At 39.3% G+C, this 23,261-nt stretch overlaps 1 protein-coding gene across 5 annotated transcripts in view; it reads left to right on the top strand.

The window, feature by feature from the left end:
• Nucleotides 1-23,261, top strand: part of ATP8A2 (ATPase phospholipid transporting 8A2) — a 350,007-nt gene that overhangs the window by 55,928 nt on the left and 270,818 nt on the right. For 4 of the 5 annotated variants that reach the window (XR_005102732.1, XM_037377817.1, XM_037377818.1 and 1 more), the window contains exons 3-15: nucleotides 283-382; nucleotides 966-1,064; nucleotides 1,822-1,867; nucleotides 7,134-7,174; nucleotides 8,958-9,031; nucleotides 11,926-11,995; nucleotides 13,504-13,631; nucleotides 14,643-14,754; nucleotides 15,424-15,589; nucleotides 17,979-18,106; nucleotides 19,277-19,354; nucleotides 21,401-21,489; nucleotides 22,243-22,287. Coding sequence is in view for 4 of the 5 variants with exons in the window: in XM_037377817.1 (XP_037233714.1) it covers nucleotides 283-382; nucleotides 966-1,064; nucleotides 1,822-1,867; nucleotides 7,134-7,174; nucleotides 8,958-9,031; nucleotides 11,926-11,995; nucleotides 13,504-13,631; nucleotides 14,643-14,754; nucleotides 15,424-15,589; nucleotides 17,979-18,106; nucleotides 19,277-19,354; nucleotides 21,401-21,489; nucleotides 22,243-22,287 (1,176 nt within the window). In the remaining variant the exon portion in view is untranslated. Of the gene's footprint in view, nucleotides 1-282; nucleotides 383-965; nucleotides 1,065-1,821; nucleotides 1,868-7,133; nucleotides 7,175-8,957; nucleotides 9,032-11,925; nucleotides 11,996-13,503; nucleotides 13,632-14,642; nucleotides 14,755-15,423; nucleotides 15,590-17,978; nucleotides 18,107-19,276; nucleotides 19,355-21,400; nucleotides 21,490-22,242; nucleotides 22,288-23,261 lie in introns of those variants that run through there. The other variant, XM_037377820.1, reaches the window with a different exon arrangement.

Raw genomic sequence — 23,261 nt, 5'->3', positions numbered from 1 at the left:
TGGGTGGATAGTAAATTATCTGATAGCTCATCTAGTAATAAAGGTACCAGGATTCAAGTGGGACTGCCAGCCTTCTGGTTCTGTCTTCTACCTCTTTCGTTTAGTAAAGCTCTTCCTCATAACATGGGTAGCTTAATTTCTCTGTATTCTATGTATGCCTTTATTGTGTGGTTTTTTTGAACTGTTTTCTAATGCTGGCTTGTAGAAGCCTACTTGAAACTTGTTGGTCATAATCCCTGTACGGTATTTGATGCAGTACTAAAATTTTTTTCTAACTTGCAGCACAGCCAAGTACAGTGTGGTTACATTTCTACCTCGATTCCTGTATGAGCAGATAAGAAAAGCTGCAAATGCATTCTTCCTCTTCATTGCCTTACTGCAGGTATTGTTTTACTGGTTTGCCTTGATTATAAAGTTAAATTGTAATGCAGTAGAACTTGTTGCAGTTGTTATGCTGAACTGCAAAGAAATTCTTAGACATGTTTTGATAGTCTCTTATTTAATTAATGAGATATGTACCTTTTTGTAATTGAAATTAGAAGGCAACTTATAGCCTTTTTCAATGTACTCTGTAAAATCAAGCTGTTATTATTAAGAAAACCCAGAAGCAGTATGAGCTATCGACCATACTGAGAAAAATGTGTGGTTTCTTGTGAAACTGCCGACTGTTTAGATAGTCCAGATTATCACTGCTTCCAGGTGAGTTGATAATTTTAATGCTTCTCTTCTGAAGAGAGAAAAAATAGAATAAAAGGTATGTATAACAATTTCATCTCCTGACTTCATTGTAGTACTTTATTCAAACCTACTGAGAGCTTAGGGTAGTTTGCCCACTGAAATAGGATGTTGTTCAGGCATAAATAAGAAAGCTCTGTGTTCTGAGAGCTTTGCATAAAGTTCTAAACTAGCTAGAAACTAGTTATAAATACAAATATAAAATATGTATCTTCTTCTTCTGTTCACAGCAAATTCCAGATGTCTCTCCAACAGGAAGATACACCACCTTGGTGCCATTGCTATTTATTTTAACAGTTGCTGGCATCAAAGAAATCATAGAAGATTATGTGAGTATGATTATGAGTTGCTGTGCTAAAGACCAAGTGCCACAAAATGCCACAAAGCTATGCATCTCTGAAGTCTATTGAGTCATTGCTGAGCAGCAACAAAATAACCTCTTGAATTTGAAAGCTCTGAACTTGACTAGAATTTCTGAGGCACACCAAAGTAAAGCAAGGATTTTCATCATAGATGGTGAACAAGGAAACAGTGTGTTTATTCATGGTTTTATTGGAAAGGCCAGGCTTGGAAAGACACTGTGGACTCTTGACAGATACATGGCCTTTTCAGTTGGTTTTCCAGGTGGCAGGGTGGGGGAAGCAACTTCAGCATAGAGCAAACGGATCTGGAGAAAATGTGCACTAATTCGCTTGGGTACTGCTTATAGTAGTGGTCTTCCTGCTTAACAAGGTTCTGCTGAATAAAATAATTTAAAGTCAGTCTAAACAAACAGCACATATGTATAGTGCAGCTGTTGTCTAAATACACTGTTCCTCATTGTTCTTTTTGTTTTGTTTAGTGTTTTTTTTTTTTCCAAAAAAACTTTTGGAGACTTAGTTGATCCAGGTTTGGGCCTCACTTCGAGGTTACATTATATTCTTGAAAAAACATCTGAATTTAGATGATCTGTGTGGCTTCTTAAAAAGAAAATAAAAACTAAGGCAAAAATGAGCCTATGTATCATCTTGCAGTTTGTCCTGTTCCTAGCTCTAATGGTTTTGGAAGCTATAATGAAGTGTAATGAAATGTTTTGTTTCCTTGCAGAAAAGGCATAAGGCAGACAGTGCAGTGAATAAAAAGAAAACTATAGGTAAGACTGTTCAGTCTTTAACCTAAATATTTAAAGTGCAAATAGTGAATACCATACTGGAACACTTAATTTGGAGCAATTCTATTACGTAACAGTCGTGATGGTGGGGAATGCGTGTCTTTTCAGACTAGGTAGTTAGTGTTATGATTTTATTTTATGAGATGTTTCAGACTGATGGGCATAGTGGAATATTTGAGGGTGAGGCATGGGGGGTGTTATTAGACTTCCTGCAATTTCAAGGTTGTCCAAAGTTACACAATTCTCAGCTCCTCCAAGAAAAGCAAGCAATTTTCTTCCCTACCAAACTGTATCCTAACTATTCTAAAAAAAAAAAAAAAACCACAACCAAAACGAAGCTCCAAAACCCTTGAAACACTAAAAATTGGTGTCAAAGGAATTTCTAGTCATTTCTGTAAATGCTGCTGCCCTTAAAATACAGGAGCACTGTGGGTTTTGTGGGTTTGCTTTCCTGAAGTGTGACTGAAAGAGAATTTAATGCTGACTTCCTCTGAATGCCTACATGCATCCTTAATTTATTGACACCACTTGGCACTGAATACCTGAAGACATAATTTTCACTTGATCTCCCTTAACTGAAAACTTCTGCAGAAGGCACTGAGGAGTTTGCTGATGGCTGTGCTGTAATCAGTCTGGCCTCCAGTCACAGGGTCTCCATGTTCCTGTGCTGGACACTGCTCTGCTGCTCCTGCGTGGAGGTCTGCAGGTGAAATGGAAAACACAGGGACTTGACCTCTGAAGTAGAGTGCCTTCCTCACAAACATGTTTGAGTGTTAAAACAGCTAGAGAAACACTTACAGGAACACGGGGAACCAAACAACTTGCTAGCTCCATGCTTCAGTTAGTCCAGCAAATATAATGCCTGTTATTTTCAGTGAGGTTTTTCCTTTGTGCCTGAGAAGTTGTTGATCATTGAGATTGCATATGAATGAACCACAAAAAGTGTTGCTTTACTAGTCCTTAAAAATTATTTCTCTACAAGAGGTCTGGGAAGGTATTTCAAGTGCAAGAGCACTATTTATTAGTCAAGAGAAATCAGCAGTTACCTGTAGCACAGCAGGCCTAGTTGTAGGTAGTATGAAAGACTGCTCTTTCAAAGGTCACGGATTCCTTTGTAGTTACAGAACGTGTGCTAACGAACACTTCGAAGGAAGTTTATCACAGTAATTGTGGAGAGACAACTTACAAGAAAGCAAGGTCTTTTTATGGAGCTGGGTGGATCTTAGCACTTAAAATTTAGTTCAGCTTTTATTTTTTACATTTGAATACTCTATAATTTTCAAAAAGATACTTGAGGAATATGAGGAAGGCTAAAGAGGCTTACTCTTTGGACTTGTATTATGAGAATGAAAGGCTAATTTAAGTTCACGGTGGGATTGAGATGAATTAGATTTAGATTCTCTGTGTGCCTTGAAGTTGCTCTTAAAGGTGAGTGAGGTCTAGTCAATGCAGTCAGTACAGATGGCAGTCCAGCTTGCTCAGTAGACATCTACGGGCTGCTTGGTGGTGTTTTGAACTCTGCCTGCGATGAGCAGATGCTTGCTTCAGTAGCATGTGTGTAGGCTTTGCATTTATCTTCATAGTTTTTGGAGCAGTAGTGTATCTTCAAAGCATGTTTCTTATATTAAGTTTACCACTGAAAACACTGGTTTGCTTTGCAGAGTGGCTTTGGTACATAGGAATTAAATTACTTTTGGAGGAAACATAAATAAGTTCTGCTCGAGGTGAGCCCTGTACATCTGCATTAGGAGCTGGAGCATGTTAGGCTTTGAGATAGTGTTTCATGTCTTCGATGGCTTCACATGGTATATGTGGAGGTGACATTGAAGCTGGGAAGCAGACTAAGTTTAATCCCAAGTGAAGCCTCTGAGCAGCATATTGCATAGTTATAGAGAGCTCAGTAATAACTGTTCTGATGCATTGATCCTCTCAATGTCAAAATATAGAGTAAGCTATGAGCATTTAATACTGTATGGGATGCCCTTGAATAGAAAACAAGCACAGGGCTAGCACATTGTTGCACAAGACTGATGGGAAATGCTTGCCCTTCAGGAGCAGCACATTAAATGGCCCTGTGTGCCTGGATGTGAGTGACAGCGTTAAGTCCTAGATCTAGAGTATCAATGTACTGGTTTTAGTCTTAGGAATTCTTAGATAAAAGGTTTATATAGAAACAGTGTTTTGGGTAGGAGCAGTCTTTTTAGGTACTTGTTCTTTGTTACTTTAACCAAATACCTTTTGACAATGAATAATTCACCAATTTTACCTTCCTATAATATTCTAGAGAAGAGAGTTTCCTCTGTCCTTTGGAGTACTCCTATAAAACTGGGTTAAGCAGAGCAGAAGGTGCAATATTGCAACCCCAAAATTTATGAACTGTTTTGTGTCTGAATGGAAGCTCTTCGTTCAGATGTTGGGCTTATGAGTTACAAGTTGCTTCAGTAATTTGTCTAATTTTAATTGTAAAGTTAACTTCAGCAAGTACAATATAAATTGCTCAATGCTCACATGCAAAGAAGATATTCTGTAGCTTCAAGTGCCGTGAACTTGGTGTTCTAGACAGTTCACTTAAAGCAATGTGAACTGTTTGGTGAAATGTCTCCAGATTTTTCTGGTGGAACAGGAAGTGTTTAAAGCAAGGCATAGGAGATGCTAAGTGTTGTAATACCTCTCTGAGGTTTGGGTGTTGAGCCAAGGCTGCAGGTATGTGGCTCTTTCACTTGAGATCTTGTGTTCAGGCCTTCTCTGGAGTTCTGAACTAAGAAAAGCTCAGTTCAAGCACAGTTTACAGGGAAGGAAGGGGTGCAGCTAAACTGTTTTTCCCCTAAAATGTGTATACTTATTTGGATGGAAGCTCAGCAGTTCAGACACATCATTAGCAGCACTTCTGTTACTACCCACCTATTTTTTCTTAAATAGTTTACTTGATTGTGATTCATCCACTGTAATATTAAATCTCATGATTCAGTGCTCCAAAGCTTGGGGCCTGGGGACAGGAATCAAAAGATGAGTTTCTTCTTTGATCTGGTCTGAGAAATTTTGCATTCCTGTCTGTGGAGTGGCCTAATCTGAGTAGAGTGGCTGAGGCTGTATTCAGTAGAATTCTATCTTTTGGGAATTTGGCATGGCTTTCAATAAATGAACCATATCTGAGTTGCATGGAACTGAGGAGAAAATCATATTCTAAGTAGAGAGTTGGCCTCTTCCACTTTCAGCTGTTGCACACTACACTTTCTGAAGACATTTGAAAACTGGCCACAGCTGCTTTCATTCAAGGGTTTGATCTTGTTTAGGTGTACTTGATGTGCCTAGACCTGGACTGGCTACTCCGCAATGATTTGGCATAAACTTTGAACCTTACATTTTAGGCTAGGGTAGTATTAAGTATGTGTACAAGCATCTAGAGGACCTACTTGGGTAGAAAAGCATGTTCCAGAGTAGGTGACCAATGAGTATGTTAAGACAGCACTATAGGGACTTGGACACCACAGAAGCCAAGGCCTGCTTCAGTACACAGAATAGGCAGGGCTTGAAGTGACCTCTGGAGATTATCTGGTCCAACCCCCTGCTAAAGCAGGTTCTCCTAGAGCAGGTTGCACAAAGTCATGTCCAAGCAGGTTTTGAATGTCTTCAGAGAAGGAGATTCCGCAGCCTCTCTCGGCAGCCTCTTCCAGTGCTCTGTCACCCTCAAGGTAAAGAGGTTCTTCCTCATATTTACATGGTGCAATTTGTGCCCGTTGCCCCTTGTCCTGTCACTGGGCACTAATGGAAAGAGCCTGGCCCCATCCTCTTGGCACCTGCCCTTAAGATATTGGTAGACATTAATAAGGTCCTCTCTCAGTCTTCTCCAGGCTGAACAGGCCCAGCTCTCTCAGCCTTTCCTCATGAGAGAGATGTTCCAGTCCCCTCATCACCTTTGTAGCCCTCTGCTGGGCCCTCTCCAGTAGTTCCCCACCTCTCTTGAACTGGGGAGCCCAGAACCGGACACAGCACTCCAGATGTGGCCTCACCAGGGCAGAGCAGAGGGGCAGGAGAACCTCCCTCCACCTGCTGGTCATGCTTCTCTTGATACACTCTAGTGTCTCACTGGCCTTCTTGGCCACGAGGGCATGCTGCTGGCTAATGGGCAAGTTGCTGCCTACCAGTAAGTTGTACCTTGTTTTCTTTTTAATTTCAATGTGAAATTCAGCTTTTAGGATTGTCGTTCTGCCAGAACTGACGTTTGCTTTTCAGTAGGACTTTGAGTCTGCTTGACAACTAATTCTCAGCCCTAAGTGCAATTGATATGGCAGTGAAGTTTGATGTGTCAGATTTGAAACATAATAAAATGCAAGAAAAAAGGTGAGATAAAAATTCTGTGGTTAAATCATACATACTGAAGATGGTTCGTGATACTGATTGGCAGTGGCCAGTAATGCCCTTATTTTAAGGAAGGTGATTTCCCAAGCAAATAACAGCACTGCCCATCTGCAGGTTAGTGTGCAATGATGCCAGGAAGAAATCGGGTCACCAGCTGTTGCCAAGGAGTTGATAAAAATGATAAATATTAGGGGCAGAATCTTTCACTTTGCCGGATATACATGCCTAGAGCTGTGGTCCCAGCTTCTGAAAACTGCTTTTCTGAGCTGTGTGTGAATAGTGAATGCTGGTCCACTTACCTAAAGGATGACGCACCTATGTTTAGTTAGTCAGGAGATGTCCAAGGACCCTTATTACAACATGACGGATGCACGGACTGCTAAGTCCTTGGGTTGGTTATCTTTAAAAGGACCTTTTGTCTTGGATTCCTGTTGTACATGCAACATGGTGAAGATGCAGGCTTTAAACATGACCACTAAGGAATAGAGTCTGCGCAGAGACAACTCCTCAAGGAGATTGTCCAGGCACAAGATATGTTAATGTTGTTAACTTGAAGATGTGCTGGGTCCTTGAAAGCAATGTGCTAATTGTCCAGGTGTGAGATATGTTAATGAGTTCCCAGAAGGTTAATGAATAGACATGAGTGACTTGTATAAAGAGGGGGCTGAAAGGTTCCCTCGGGGTGCATGACTTTGGTGGAGTGATTCCCCATGCACCCAGCGCTGCCGAATAAAGATAACCTCTGCTCACTCGAATATTGCTAACTGATTCTTCAAATCAGTGTTAGTTGCCATTCTGGTCAATGCTTGCTACTGCTGCTCTAGTTGTTTTGAGATTTGTCTGAATTTTGGTTATTTATTCTAATCAGAATTTATACATTTTTTTCCAGTTCTAAGAAATGGGATGTGGCAGAACATTATGTGGAAAGAGGTAAATAAAATTGGGGGTGGGAGGGAGTAGAAGGTCTTCAAGAATCGTTCTTTCAAAATAAGTTCAGAGGCCTAGCAATGTGAGAATTCCCTGTGACTTGAGGTGGGAGGGATCCTTTCTGTTGCAAATAGTGAAAGCTGCCCTGAGCAAGGCACCTGAGTACCCATCTTGAAATCCTAGTACCATGTTTCAGTCAAATCCTAATGAACTGGTGTGTTTTTGCTTGGGCAGTTAATATGCTCTAGGATGTTAACAGTATTTTTTTTTTTTATTTAGTTCACATAGAAAAGAGTAACTTTCACTGCAATGCTGTAGCTCCCCTGAAAGTCTAACCGACTTATTTTGCTACCTGTGCTAAGAAGCTCTTAGATTTTGAGGTTAATGAGTAAGCTGTTTGCTCAAATAAGGAACACAAGTCCTGCTGCTACTTCAGGCACTTGAGACCCCTGTTCTCTGAAGCCCCGTGCCAGGACCTGCTTAGCTTTATTTCTAGAACTTGCTGAAATCCCTCAGGATGTGTTGATGTAATTGTGGCTTTTAATGCCTTTTAAAGGATAAAATTAGCTTTGTTATTTAATAAAGGAGGAAAAAGTACACAGTTTTAAAATCTCCAGGAAATGAGACCTAATCTGGCTGAAGTATTAAGTTATAGTAGAAACCAGAGAATGCCAGAAAGTCTGATGGGTAATGCTGATGCATGTTTGTGCTGTTCCATGCCCTTTTTGTAGTGAGAACACTGAATTGTGAGATATTCAAAGCTGAACCTGGAATCTGGTTTTCTTAGACCCTTAATCATTTATTGTATTGGCCTGCATCAGCGTATTGCCTAGGCTTGCATTTATTGTTGCGGAATAACAGTTCTACATATCTACCTTGTTTAAGGCAGACTTCCAGTCTCTTCTTGTGCTGAATTTAGTAGGGAAATTGTTTTCAGTGGGATCAGAGTAAGTCTAATGCATCTGCCTATTCAAACATGCCACCTGTTTTAAATTTTTATGAATGAATGTGTTAGGGATATTTTAAAGCTCATTTCAGACTCTCACCACTGCATTGGTGCTGAGCAGCCTCATACTCATCAGGCAAGCCTGGCTTACTGTTTTGAGAGTGGTACTTGGTCTTTTTTAGAATAACTCCCATGCATGTGTGACTCCCATTAAAGGTGCTGGCATCTCTTCGGTCTTCAGTACTTCAGAAGTCAGGATTTTGCACATCTTAAGTGACTACAGGTCAGGGAATAACTGGCTGTTAATGTCTATCTGTAGAGATGATACTCCTTGCTAGTGACTAGTACGAGCAGTGCATCTGAAGAGAGGGCTAAGGGAGAGGAATAGTGATGACTGGGTAGGTAAGTAGTGTAGAGAAGGAATAGGAGAAACTCTTGAAACTTGAGGAAGGTAAAGTTTAAAGGTAACTTTTAATAGGAAAAAACTTTCTGTACATTAAATAAGAGTTAAAAAAAAAAACCCTCAAATTTGGGTAATGGCAGGACTATAGAAGTAATTTTAACTAAACCTAAGTGGCAGTAGTTCACGCTTCCTGATAAAGTGTATCTAGTTTTTTCTACAGAGATATGTTTACTTTGCATTCAGGAAAGGGAAGGCTTTGATACTTCCAAACTTGCAGTGAAAAGTACTCTGACTTTCAGAAGCACTGTCTGTAGCTGTTCTGTGCATGATGCTGTTCTTTTGACTGGGTGAAAGAAAATAACGAACTAACATTCCAGACAAGCGAATTCTTTGTTTTTCTTTTCCATGCTACTGTACTCCTGCCCCTGACTCAACAGGTAGCAGTAGGAGATATTGTGAAGGTCACCAATGGGCAACATCTTCCAGCAGACATGATCATTATATCTTCCAGGTATCCTGAATGGGTGTGGAAATGATGTGTCTGATGAACTGAGGTGCAGAGGACTCAAAACTCTGTATTTAATGGTAATAAAAGCAGACATCAGATGGCATTAATTCTTCTCCACATCTGAAATAAAACTTCAGCAATGTCAAAACAGTGCTTTACGAGGCAATGATTCACGTATCAATGTAGCTAGGTTCTTAAAGAAGGCTTCTTAAAGGCTTCTTAGTATTATATACCTGTAATTCATTAAGTGTATCACTGAGTTTGAAAGGCTTAAGTCTGTTACAAAAGCTTCCTGTGGTCAGCTGCTCTATGGTCTTCTGAGAATTTCTCCATTTAATTAAGGAAGCTTAAATTTTCTTCCAACTAATTCCACTGACTGTCCATTATATTTTCCTGTTCCTCAGGAAATATTTCCCTTTCAAACTAAAAGGCTAGCCCAGCTGGCATCTAATAAAAAGCCCAAAAGCTCTTTTGCAGGCTAGATTTGTTTACTCCTTGTATTTGATACAGTGCACGTATGGCCCATACCTAGCTTGGGTAGCAACAGTACATGAGTCCTGCTCATTTTAGTTTGTGAAATACAGGACAACTTCTCTTTATCAACATACTGGCAAGCCAAGCTTGGTTGTTAGTTCCTAAAAACATTTGAGCGGTACTTGGCTGCCAATGTAGGTTCTATAACGTGCTCAACAACCTAAGGCCAAATCAAGACCATTTAGATGAGGTTTAAACAAGAGATAATAGCACAAATTGCTGTTCTTGGACATGCTTTTTTTGAATAGCCAAATGTTATGACACCTTGCTGTTTTCCATGATTTCCTTCCCTTTCCGTGCTCCTCAACAGTGACTGGAGGTTGTGCTGGTCTTCAGGTTATAGCTCTTAAATGTCCCAACTTCTAGTGAACTTGTTTTCTAAGGTTTTTTTGCTCCATCCTTCTTGCCTGTGCCTTTCCTGGGGAATTTAATTTTTTTGAAAGCTGTATGGGGAAGCTCAGTCCTTGTGAACTGTCACATGATCGAGGATAGAGGTATCTTGATTCCATGGTATACAATATTGTGTTTTTTCTTAATAACAAGCCCCAAACTTTAAATAAGTAGTTGTCAAATTTAATATGCAGTTAGTTAGGCTATAGTTTGATATAAATAACTTTCTGTTTCAGCACAGAGTAATGTTTGTTCTACATAGAATTTCAGCTCAAATTTATCATACTAAAACCCATTCTGATTTATTTCTTAACTTGCATGGATAAACTTTTTGTTCTACATGACTACTAACTTGCTGTCATTGATAATCACGCAATAACTGGAGAACTTAACTTGAAGTATGTTGATTTGGGAGAAGCTTTGCTTGAAGAAAATAGCAATTTCTGTGGCAGTTTTGCTTTAGAATTGGTATTATTTCCATGGTTCTTTTAAATGACAATACTAAGTGTCCTCAGTTCACCAGAAGACTTTGCATGTTCTGAAGGGGTGGGGTCTTTTGCTTGTATGTGTTAATTTTCTGTCTGAGCTGACTGTTAGATGTGAAATTAACAGTTGTAATCTTCCCCCCCTCCCCAATTAAAAGTGATATCAAATGAGTTTTAGATAATAAATTTACATGAAGGAAAAAAATATTTGAATGCAAATACAACTTTGTATGGAAACACATCTGCATGTCTGTGGAAATAAGAGGAATTGTATTAAGAGGTCTCCCTTCAGAGTTAAACACCTTATCTACTATAGCTGAAGTGACTGTGGCAGAACTAAAATCGGAATCAAGCTGGACTTAATCTGTATCTTTCTTTGGTTTGGAGTCAGGTTGTCTGTACAGGAGGAGACAAATAACAGACTCTGAACTTCTTTTTAAGAAAATTTTCTGGAGAGAAAAATCCAGCTTATTACTGTAAAAAAAAAAAAACAAACCCACAAACATTACTATAAATGTACCTGTTTGTTAACAATTTTTGTCCTAAGGACCCTTTATTTCTGACTATCCTGCTGATTAAGTACATTTGCTGTTAAAGCAATGGGTTACTTAGCAAAAGAAATTGCAACATCTCAAGAATACGGGAAGTCATATGTTGAAGAGGCAGTTGAGTGCAGAGGAGAAACTGATAATCCTTAGCAGCCTGATAAGACACTCGAGGAAAAAAGTTTTGGTTGTGCCATAAAGAGGTTTTAAATCTTACGGGGCATGTCAGGAAAGGATCCATGATAGAAGTATCCTTCCTTATCACAGGTGCTATCTATGCAGAGGTTCTCTGTGTTAGATGTAGATATGAGCTAAAGGAAAATGTGGTTCTGTGAGGAAGGCTGTGTGTTGGGGTTTTTTGCCCCTATTGGAAAGGGCAGAAGCATTTCTGGAAGATGTAGATCACAGCCTTCAGTTTTAATCTTTCTGTGCCTTTTTCTGATTATTAAAAAAAAAAAAAAAAAGGCTGACTAGCAGTGGCCTCAGACCTACCTCCACAGGTCCCTTAATTTTAAGGTGGTCTTGTGTCCAGGACCTTTAGTGTGCACAGACCTCGGACAGTACTTGATAGCAGAGCATGCTACCTTCTTCATCATGCACATATTATTTTTTTTTTCTTATACACTATTAAATACTTACTATTTTACCTACAACTCTTGCAGTCTGAAACAATGTTATGGATTGCAATGTAAAATAGTGCACTTCAGGCATCTTAGTTTGATTCGTTAAATTCTTGTTAACCTTCTGATTTAGACTTTCTCTATAGTTTGTTCCTATTCAAATACATGTTTGAAGTATGTATGTTCAGATGGTTCTTCCATGATCATATACCACCAATATGGATTTTTGTTTCCTGCAATCTATTGAAGTATTTTGTGGGTCATTTTAGTGGAAATGCAGTATACAAGAAGTACTAATATTGAAAATCTTATGCTTCTTACAGTGAACCACAAGCCATGTGCTATATTGAAACAGCTAATCTCGACGGGGAGACAAATCTTAAAATACGACAGGTAAACCAAACAATTTCACTTTTTCCCCAGTTCGGTATCTAATACTAGCTACAAAGCAGACTCTAGCTTGCATAACAGCAGTGGAAGTACTCTTTTTTTTATTTATTTATTTATTTAATTTTGAAAAGCATATTTCTTTTCAGGTGGCTGTAAGCTGCCTTTTCAACAGATACAAACCCAAGCAATAATGTTTCACATGCAAGTGTAAGGAACTACTCTGGAGGAAGTATTATAAGCCCACAAAGGCAAATCAAGCAGATCTCGGCTGTGTTTTGCTGGAGGCCCAGTAAGTGGGAACTGTGCTGTATTAAAGAAACCACCCCACCAAACAAAAAACAAAAACCAAACAAACCACAGAAAAACACTCCCCCCCCCCCCCAAAAAAAAAACCCCACCAAACAACGAAAACCCCCAAAAAACCCCACCCCACAAGCAACCAAACCAAAACACAAAATCAGCTGTGCTTGTGATGAGAGCTGCAGTTTCTGCTGTCAAGTGCCAGTCTGCTTCTGCCCCTGTGAAGTGCTCAAAAAGACCTTTTGTATGTTTAAGTTACTTTGTTCTCTTTTTGTGGTAAGTAGTGGAATTTGTTTGGGTATTTGTAGTTTAAGAAATACTGTGATTATGATGTTTAGAAATGGTTCAGTACTAAGCAATGAACTTGGATTAGGCATTTGAAACAGATGACTTGCTTTTAAAAAGCTGTACACTTGCTGATTTACTACCTTAGTAGACATGTGACTTAGTGTTGTGTTTCAGCTCAGTAGATCAGATCTTGAGGTCCTGTCAGATTTTGTTTCAGGACCCACGCTTAAAATACAAAATTAAGGCCATGGGGCCTTTTCAGATGTTGTTCTGGCTTGCCATCCTGTGGTCAAGGTCTGGCAAAAGAAACAGTAAGTGGTTTGCTCTTAACCAAGTGGAGATGTTCCTAGACAGATGAAAAGCAATAGCGTATCTGCGATGGAGTAGTAATATGTTAGGTTACAGTTCCATGATGGGTTGATAGTTAACCTTGAGTAGGATCAGAGGCTACTGGCTGCAGTGACATGAGAGACTACGCTTAGGTGTGACTATATTTAGCAATGGTAACACATCAGTGAACCTATACCTTGAGAGAAAAGCCAGGCCTGTTTATACTGTCTCCTACTTCCTCTGGCACATGTGCAACTTTGTGCTTTGTGGATGGGATTTTGCTGCTCTTGATTACAGGCAGATTGTGTAGGTAGTATAAGGCTCTTCTGTAGTGGAATTTAAGCCACTTCTATATAAGCAGGATCCTAAGTTTTCACAATGAGTCTTCCTTGCAGGAAAGAATTGTTGAATACCCATTAACAAAAGTAAAAAAACACCAAACCCTAAAATAACCCCACCAACAAACCTGGTAGGAAACCTGTACATATTTTATTACATTTGGTATCTTAGATGTTGGAAAAAAGCACCATTTTCCTAGGTTGCCTTCTAACAACAACTTTTGACAAGAATCTCCTTTGGATTGGTCTCTGCAGGGATTGTCTCAAACAGCTAGTCTCCAGTCAAGAGAAGAATTGATGAAAGTATCTGGAAGGATAGAATGTGAAGGACCCAACCGTCATCTTTATGACTTCACTGGAAACTTGCGTTTAGATGGTCAAAGGTATTTAACAAAAAAAGCCATAAATACATTTGGTTAGGAAAAATGTTTCCTGTGTTCTTTCAGTCTGCAATGCTGAGCACATGCATGTTTTTGCTGGAGGAGACAAGGGCAGTAATTAAGTTGTGAATCAGAGAATCTGCCAGTATAAGGTAACAAAGTTGTGTCACTCTGAGTCTCCTGCTTGTTATGGGAGAGTTTGTTTCTTTAGAATCATAGTGGTTTTCTTAATCAAAAGTACTATCTAAAGAGAAGGAGGAATTGGGGAGGTGGTTGGGGTTTTTAGGGCCTCATTGCAGGAGTTACGCAGAGGAAATGGGAAACCTTTCCCTTCCAACCGTGGCCAAAGTCTGCACCAAATTCTGATCTATAGAGGAAAATGATCCCAGAATCTGGAGTCTTTATCAGTGTGTCTTTGATATGTTGCAACTCTTTGAAGAAAAGAACTTGGTTTTAGTACTTGAATTCATAGAACCTGAAAGGTCAGTAGGAACACAGAGGTTTTGTCTGGCCGTACCTGTTTTTCTGCGCAAAAACTGTTCCTTGGGCAACTGATCTGAGCTGTGACAGATGCAAGAGTAGTAGGTCGTTTGCATCCCACTTGAAAATCACACGGGTAATAGTTATCCAAAATACTTTTTTTAACGGGATATATGAAGTTATAGTGTGCTTGCAATGGATGGGCTCTTTGCAACTGTGATGATTCGCTCTCCTTGATGTGGGAGGGAACATATTACAGAGGTAAAGTGCAGAGGAGTCTTGTGACTGCCACAAGTTTTGAGTTTTGCGTTACTAGCTTCCTTGTATCACCTTTGCCCTACTGTGCTTCAGCAGGAATTAGGCTTGCGCAGGTTTAAATGCTCTCAAGTTGTGTGGGCAGTTTAAGTTCATTATGTTACTTAATTCCTTTTGTGGTTTGCAGGGTTTTTTGAGGGGGGAGTAAGGCTGAAAGGAGAATTACTTTCCTGAAGTGTTACCAAGAATTGAAAGATACATGTACTTCTTGCTTTGCAGCCCAGTTCCTGTTGGTCCAGACCAGATCTTGCTAAGAGGTGCACAACTGAGAAACACTCAGTGGGTCTTGGGTATTGTTGTATATACAGGACATGATACAAAACTCATGCAGGTAAAGTGTTTAACGAGATCTAGAGCATGTTCTCGTGGAAGCTGGTCATGTTTCCTGTATTCTGCTTGTCTTTTGGACTTGATTTTATGAAATGGTTTGACCCATCGTAGCTATTCAAAACGTGGAGGCCTTGGAGAATATAAGGATACTGTTGTACTTGAGGTTGCGTGTGCACGTGTGTAAAGACTGATTGAAGTATTCCTGTCAAAACCCTTCGATACGTAAGCAAAACTAACTGTAATTTGTTTTAACTTATCTGACAGCTGGACAACATTTAAAAGTAAGGTTTAACAGCTGAGACGACAGTAATGGCCACCTCTAGTTTTAGCACTTGGATATAATAAGGTCTGCAGTCTCTGTATTGACTTAATGGCAGGGAGTGTCTGGAAAGAACCAGAAAAATGTATGTGGTGCTCACCTGTGCTGACTACCAGTGGGTTGAACAGCCAGGAGATGAATATTTACAACTGAATCATTCTGTTCCTCTGATCTTCAGTCAGTTTGAGTCATTAGGAGTATTGGCTCCTATTTCTTACCATATTGAGCTAAACAGTTGAAGTAGCAAGTTCTGTAATGGACTCTAAAAATAAAGTCTGAGTTTGCCTCTGCAATTTCTTCTTGTATAAACCATTGCCAGACTTATTTTTTTTTTTTATAACTGCTGTTCAGAATTCAACCAAAGCACCTCTGAAGAGATCAAATGTGGAGAAAGTGACCAACATGCAGATCCTGGTTTTGTTCTGTATTCTTCTGGTAATGGCCCTTGTGAGTTCTGTAGGTGCCTTATTATGGAACAGGACACACGGCGAAGTCGTCTGGTACCTTGGCTCCAACAGTGAGTATGCAGGCAGTGTGCTAGGGATGTGTCAGACTGTAGGGGCTGGCTGGCCTCTTAGCTTTGCTGAATGAATGCATAAAATAAAAACTAAGAAAGAAATACAAGAGAAGTCCATTGCTACCTTTTTGATGGCCCAGTGTGGTTGTGTGTTTTGTTGTCTTTCGGTTTTGTTTGGGGTTTTTTTTTTTTTTTTGAATGGGCTGGTATAAGTGAATTTTCTAGTGAGGCTTCTGCTAATAAAACCTTCTAAAGGTTAGGTAAATATCACTGGGCTATCACCCAGGGAGCAGGACAGAAGAGGGGCAAGAGTTATTTTTGGATATTTGGTGTTCAAGTTCTTTAAGCTCTGTGGAGATGCCACACATGAGTTGGCTTTCAGAGCAGGTAATGTACTGTGGCCTTATGTATCATGTTTGCCTGTACCTGGTTGCAGGATAGTGGGTATCAGTCTAATACAGTCTTGAACTTCACGCTTACACATAGAAGCAAAGGATTTCATTAGCTATTTTCTCAGTCAGAAATGCTGATTTGCTTTTGTTGTGGAGAAAACTTAAATGCTGAATGTTGTGATGTTGTGTTTATTGAATAACGTTTTAGTTAGTTTGGCTTCTCAGTTCTGTTACTTTGTAATAAGGAAACTGATCTCTTACTATGTTTAAAGGGTTTTATTTCATTTCATTCATACTCCTTGAAATGACTGTTCACATAAGAAAGATGGGCCTTATGCAAACACTTAAGGATGAAATAAATTGCTCTCCAGTAGACTTCTGACTTGAGGTGGCTACATTAGCTACAAAATATGTTATTACAAACAGCTTGAGATGCCGATCTGAAAACAATTCTCAAAACTGCAAATGGTTTTTCTAATGGTTATTGCAGAACAGATGGCAAAGGGTGTCTCCTGCAGTTCAAGAACTGCAATTCTCATAGTAATAAAAAAATCATGTAGAAAGAGCATGGAACTGCCTTGTAATTATCTGACTCTGGGTTTTGGTAGTTCTGATATCTTCTAGTAGCGATATCAGCAACTCAATTTCTTCCATCCTCTCTCCTGCTTTTTAATGAGGAAGTTTAAATTGGTGCCTTCCAATGATGGAAGTAATACTGGAAAAGATGAATGGGACAAACTCTTGAACTTGTGCTAATGCAGAACAGGTGCAACCTGTAATAAAATAGGGCGACATAGTTGTCTTTACAGATGCTTTTTTGTAAACTGAATGCACCATTTCTGTCACTTCTATTACTAACACACATGGGAAAGGTGCTTTTTCAGGCTAGGCAGGTAGATACTAAAAATCTGTTAGATTGCTGTAAAGATTGTATTGAAGAAACCCTTCCCAATATCAAGTGTACTTCCAATCTTTCTGTGAACTGATCGAAGATAATGGATTTCATGTGTACTCGCACTTGGAGGTGCCTGAGTCCAAATTTCAAGTCTTGCTCTGATCTTCATTGGGCTTCAGCAACTTTTTCTGGCTTCTGTGTTCTTCTAGTTTGCTCCCCTGCTGCCTTAACTGATTTTTAATGCTGAAAACCCCTAATTGTGGGCAGTGACTGTTGTGCTGGCAGCTCTGCATGCCGATTGAAGTGCCTCCCTGAGCTTCTAGTAAAGTGAAGAACAGAGAAATGCAGAGGCTTTGGATGCGAGGAAAGGCTGTGGGTTGCACAGTGAACGGGCACATTGATTCAGTGTCTCAGCCTTGTCCATTCCTGCCTGCTTTCCCTTCCCTTTAGCACCAGTTGTGCTTGCAGATTTATTTGGGCAACTTGCCCAACGTTGTCACTATTGATCATAGCTCTCCTGCCTGAGCAGGATGCCATATTTCATTTACTAGATGTCTGCTTAATGGTCAGCTTGTTCTCTTAAATTTCTTTAGTGTGAGTAACTTCTTGGTTGTGCCAATTCTGGCGGATTTTAGAATGAAATTTAGTTCCCTCCCCAACTCCACTGAGACAAGTAGGCACTTTATGAAAGGTGAAGTTATGTTACTAACGATATTGGTGGCTTTTCATTGGGGCAGTTGACAAATCAGATAAATCCATAACCCAGATTTAGAGCATGGAATACCATACTTCTCACCATCTGTTAAGCAAAAACTGTTCAGAAAGTGTTCTGTTCTCTAATATATAGCCTCTCACCAATCTTACCATTCACCTGGCATAATATGCTGCGTATCCAGGCATGTGTTCTGTGGGTGTTTTATATATGTACTACTGAAATAAGTATTGACTCTTGTAGTAGGTATGAACACACTTGCGAATTGGTTTAACACTACTACATCTGATTATGGCAACTGCAGAGAGATGATTGTCCCTGTACTGTACCACTTAGGCTTAGAGGCTTCTGCCTTCTGTCTGCTGATGTCTTTTGTCTTTTGGTCCACAGAAATGTTGTCTGTCAACTTCGGATACAATCTGCTGACATTTATAATCTTGTACAACAACCTTATTCCAATCAGTCTTCTGGTGACATTGGAAGTTGTCAAGTTTACTCAGGCTCTTTTTATAAATTGGGTAAGTAACAATAATAAAGGTACTAATGTCAGTTTTAGAAAGTGACATTAAAAAAACCCACCCATAAGTTTTCACTGGATTTTCTGATGCAACTTCTGGGAAAGGCAGGGAGAAGTTCAGAGGTTTTACTTCCGTGTTCCACAGGAAATTAAAAAATTTAGTTGTAGGAAGGTCCCCTGTGCAAATGATTGCTCTTGTAAACTTTAGGCTCTCAGGATGAGAATGAAGGCACAGCTCTTCTGGTTGAAGGTCTCTCAGCTGACTCATGTTCAGTCATTATCTTCTGAAAACTCCTCAGTACCTTATAGCTTCTCTCAGCCACAGCAGAGGGAAAGAATAGACTTGGGGGTATGGGAGGTTTTTTTTTGTAGTGTGTGGGGTTTTTGTTTTATATCTGGAGGCTGGCCTTGAGGTCACCTCTGGTATGAATCATAGTACTTTTGTAAGGAGAGGAGTTGGTGGTGCCTTGTGAAAAAAGTGGTGATCCCTCTGTTCAGGCAAGCTTTAACTTTTAAGTGTATTTCTCCGGTTGTGAACAAAAATACTGTAGTAATGTCTGTCTTGAGCTCAACAAAACAGAGAAATACTTTGTCTTGGTATGCTTAGTATCCTTGGACTTTCAGTAAAGTGAATGTTTCCTCTAAAATACAAGCAAATAAGGTTTAACTTGTGTCTGTTCTCCAAGCTGCGTAGTTAAGTATCTCCACTGCATTACAGCTTCTATGAGAAATTGCTTTGTTCGTGTAACAGCTGTTCTGTTGACCCTCACAATTAAATGTAGCAATAGGAGATGATTTCAGTTGCTCAAATTGTCTCTGCAGTCATGGATGTGACTACAATATGTTGCTTTGCTGTAATGGAAGACCTATGATTAGCATGGCTGAAGCCTGCTATAACTTCTTCCTACTGAACTCTTAAATAAAGATAGAGTAAAGAAAATCATAATTACCTTTAACTGAATCTGGCTTTTCTCATGTAGATGTAGTATGGAAGTGTAGTTTGGAGAAGAGGTGCCCCTCTTCAGCCTGGGATGCTGTTTGTGTCTCAAGCCTTCAGAACCTCCACTAATGGAATTAAGTCTATCTAGCCAGGTTGGAGCTGGCTAAAAGAAGACTGGAGATGTCAGTGTTTAATTTCCATAGCATAGGTCTAATTTTGCTCTCATTTCAGGACATAGATATGTATTATCCTGAAACAGATACACCTGCAATGGCCAGAACCTCAAACCTTAATGAGGAACTTGGGCAGGTAAGAAAACATTTTAGGTGTTAGGTTTGTGATATGATCGGGGAAGATGGGAGGTATGAGAGCACACTGTACAAATCTGCTGTATTCTGCTGCTCCGTGGTTCAGGTTCATAGGATGCCTTTACTTTTGTTATTCCAAGTCTTATAAGTGAAATGAGATCCCAGGATTAAATTCAAGGTCATATAAGCACTTTTAAGTCAGGAAACTAAATCTTTCGTATGTTCACTCTGAATTGCCTTGTTCCTTCAAGTATGTTGGAGAGATGCTCTGTGGCTGTGACTGTCTATACTGCAACAGAATGTACGGGACTAAGTTTGACTGAAGAGCAGGCCAACAGCCTCAGTCTATGTTCTTAGTTCTTTGTGTTTCTGACCACCTCACAGGAAATGAAAGTCAAAAAAAATGCAATTCTATTCCTAATTTAGATAGTGCTTCTTCAAGAACTTCTATTGTCCTTTCAGATAAAGATAACTGTATATTAACTTGTAATTGTTGTAAGAGACTTCTTAAAATTTCTGTAAGAGAGATATTTTTTTCAAAATGGAAGGGATTTCCAGAAAAAGGTTACTGGGAAACACAACTTTGCCATTGGAGTTTTGTAGTACCACTACAGCTAGAAATTCTAGCTTTTCTACTTGACCACCAAAGTCTTAGCTATGTAACTGAACCAATCAAATGTCATAATTTGTGTGAATTTAGTGTTGGAGACAATGTTTATGTGTGTAAAATACCTAAACATTGTGTGCTGCTCAATACAGTGGTAGTCAGTATTCTTCCTGCTTAATTAGACTGTCTTTTCCTTAGGATTGTAAGTTTTATTTGTGTTTTAATAACTTCACATCAAAGTAATCTATATCTAGATTATGGTGATGTCTCTGTCTGAAGTAGGCTATATTATGTGGCATAATCTATAATGTTGGTCTATATGTTTTCAGAAATTACTTTCTAGTGAGTCTAACAAGACTGAATTTTTGGTTATTAATTGAATTATGTGTTCACAGCTGCATTTTAAAAATTTTACATGCTAGAATATACTTGAAGTTCCTCAGGTGTTTGGGTACCCACTTAGAGCCTATGCAAGTTAGAAGTCAATCTCCAATGCTGTGTTCAGAAGCAGGGTACTGCACAGCTAAAGGATCACTTCAATAGTAGTGTAGTGCATTGTCTTGCACTGAATTGCAACTATTGAGGAAAAGCTTTTTGCAACTCTAGGCAAAATGGTCTTGAAATCGGCTAACTCCTATGTTAGCACCATCCTTTTCTACCTGTTGCTAGTTTCAAATCTTACTGGGTGCAGAGGTGAAACAGGATGGAATTTAGCTTGCAACTTTGGTCTGTTGTGTTCTACTGAGGGTGGGAATCTTGAGTCTGCTAATGCTCCAAGAAGTTGTGCTGCTCTGTTGGGGTCACCTCCAGTTCTAGCAGGAATTCACTGGTTTCTGTAAATGGATTATTAGCTTGGACAGTGCTGACTGGCTGTTGCATCTTGCACTTCAGGACTGCTCATGATGATACTAGAAAAAGCAGCTTATGCTTGCTTGCAGAATACCACTTGGACTTAAACTAGGGTATTCCTTGGCCAGTACTGTTTGAGGGGGGAGAAAAAACCTAAAAAAATACCTGATGATCTTTGGAACACAGAATTTCTGTAGCGTGTTAAGTTCTAATGATTCTTCAACAGTCTTAAGAGTCTTTGCTTTAATTTCGAGTCTTGCTCTTTGATATTAGTACAGTTGAAAGATTTGATGAATGTTTAAGTAGCACAAGCATGTGTATCTGTACTGACAACACTGTAGCCTTGGCAATTAATACCTACTATTTGAGCTTTTCTGCATTTAGAGATGAAGAAGAAATAATGACATTAAATAACTTTACTGGTTATTTTGCTGTAGCTTTGGTAAGACAAACCAAGCTGTAACAAGCCTGCATTGCCAGTATTGTGACATCTGAGCTATGTCTCACACAATTTTCCTCATACTTCACCTATTTTCGAGGGGTTTGTTACTTTGCAAGTAGAAAATTAGAATGTGTTTGTTTTTCTTTCAGGTGAAATACCTATTTTCTGATAAAACAGGTACTCTAACATGCAATATCATGAACTTCAAGAAGTGCAGTATTGCTGGAGTGACATATGGGTAGGCATGACTTTTTTTTTTTTTCCAAACTCGGTAGTTTAATGTATGGGTATTAATAGTACATACTTCTAAATCAACAGGATTAGAACATTGTTCTTCAGTTTTTCTAATGTATTTTGTGGTCTCAGTTTATAGCTTTCCTTTTCATGTCCTGCAACGCAAATTATGAAATGCAAACCTGGGGAGTCTGACATGAAGTAAAAAAACCCTCCCTTGCTCCCTAACTTATCTGATCATGATTTAGACTAAACCAGAAGTGCTAAATAACTTCTAGCCTTTCCAGAGGGAAGAAGATGCAGCTCAAGAGTAGCAGATGTCAGTCATGTTTCTGACTACTTCAGATGAACCAGGATTTCATTACAAGTGTGTAATTGTAATTGTAGCTGTAGTGTAATATTCCTTGTATGGGAGGGATAATTTCTTACTGTTTTTGTTCTGTTATTCACTCAAAAGCATCCCTTTGAGTCATGCCAGTATTTCATAGCACTTGACCTTTTGAGTCTTGAATACTGAATCTTTGTCTTTGCTTAGTCTTAAATGAGTAGTTTTAAATGTGCAAGTTAAGATTTGAATTTCATGGTACTAAATTAGATACCTCAAAAGGCAGAAAACTTGATTCAAATGTATGCACAGCTGAACCCGTGATTCCAACATATGTTTGTATGTGTGATGACTCATTGATCTTTGCCTTACAGCTACTTTTTGGTTTGCAAGGTGGAATAAATGTTCTTTTTTCTCTCTTCTATCCCTCAGTCACTTTCCTGAGCTGGAAAGGGAACGCTCATCAGAAGACTTCAGGTAAATATATTTTAAGTGTTTGTGTTCTGTACACAACAGGGTGGGGACAGTCTATATAAAGACTGATTTCCAGTTTGGGACTGGAAGAAGCCCAAGGGAGCATTATGTTAGAGTAAAATGCTTTTCCAGCAGGAGCTTAATGCTAAGCTGGTGGGTGGTGATGGATTTTCTCTTCTGCATAGAGAGATGATGGGTGAAGGGAGTTGAGTGATAGGCAGTGGCTGGGGTGGCTTGGATGCGTGTTAATGCAGTGGTTATAATTGCAGACAATAAAGTTAGAAGCTAAGAGTAACCTTTACAGTAACGTTACTACTTAGCTAGAAACTGAATGTTATTCTGCAATAAAGTTCAAACCTGACAAGGACAAGAAAAGGAACTTCAGTATTAAAATGTTGTTTTAATATTTAAACTGGGAAAGAGCTTGATACAGAGGTGTCTCATGTCAAGAGAACCCTGTTTTTCTTTATCCAGAGATTTAATGAATAGAGGTGATGGGTCTGTCCCATTCTACAGAAAGGTCTGAAAACCTAGAAGTGTTATGCAGGTGTCATTTATCCTGTTCAGATGAACAGGAAGGGAGGAAGGCCTACGGAGGGCTGGTGTGGCTTTGCATGGCAAGTATAGCTAAGAAGTGAGTTTGCACCCAAGAAACAGGTAGACACTGAATGTTGTTGGAAAGCCACTTTCTGATGAATTAAGTTAGGCTTCTCAATTGGTCCAGCTCACTTCTATGATCACCTTCTAGGAAGGTGATATGATGGTATTGCTGGCTAGTTGCTACTTCTGCTGAGATGTAGTTTCTGTGAATGCCTCCTTTTTTTTTTTCTGTGTTTTTTTTTTTTTTTCTTCCAGTATTTTGCTGTTCATTACAATCTTTTCTCGCCTTGTATGGCACTTTCCTAGTTAGTTCCAGGTATAAATTTGGAATACTTGGGCTTAAAGTACTCCAGGGATCAACCTTAAGCAGAACTCAC

The sequence above is a fragment of the Falco rusticolus genome, chromosome 2 (assembly GCF_015220075.1).
Source record: "Falco rusticolus isolate bFalRus1 chromosome 2, bFalRus1.pri, whole genome shotgun sequence".
NCBI lineage: Eukaryota > Metazoa > Chordata > Aves > Falconiformes > Falconidae > Falco > Falco rusticolus.
This window is presented reverse-complemented; position numbering and strand designations above follow the sequence as displayed.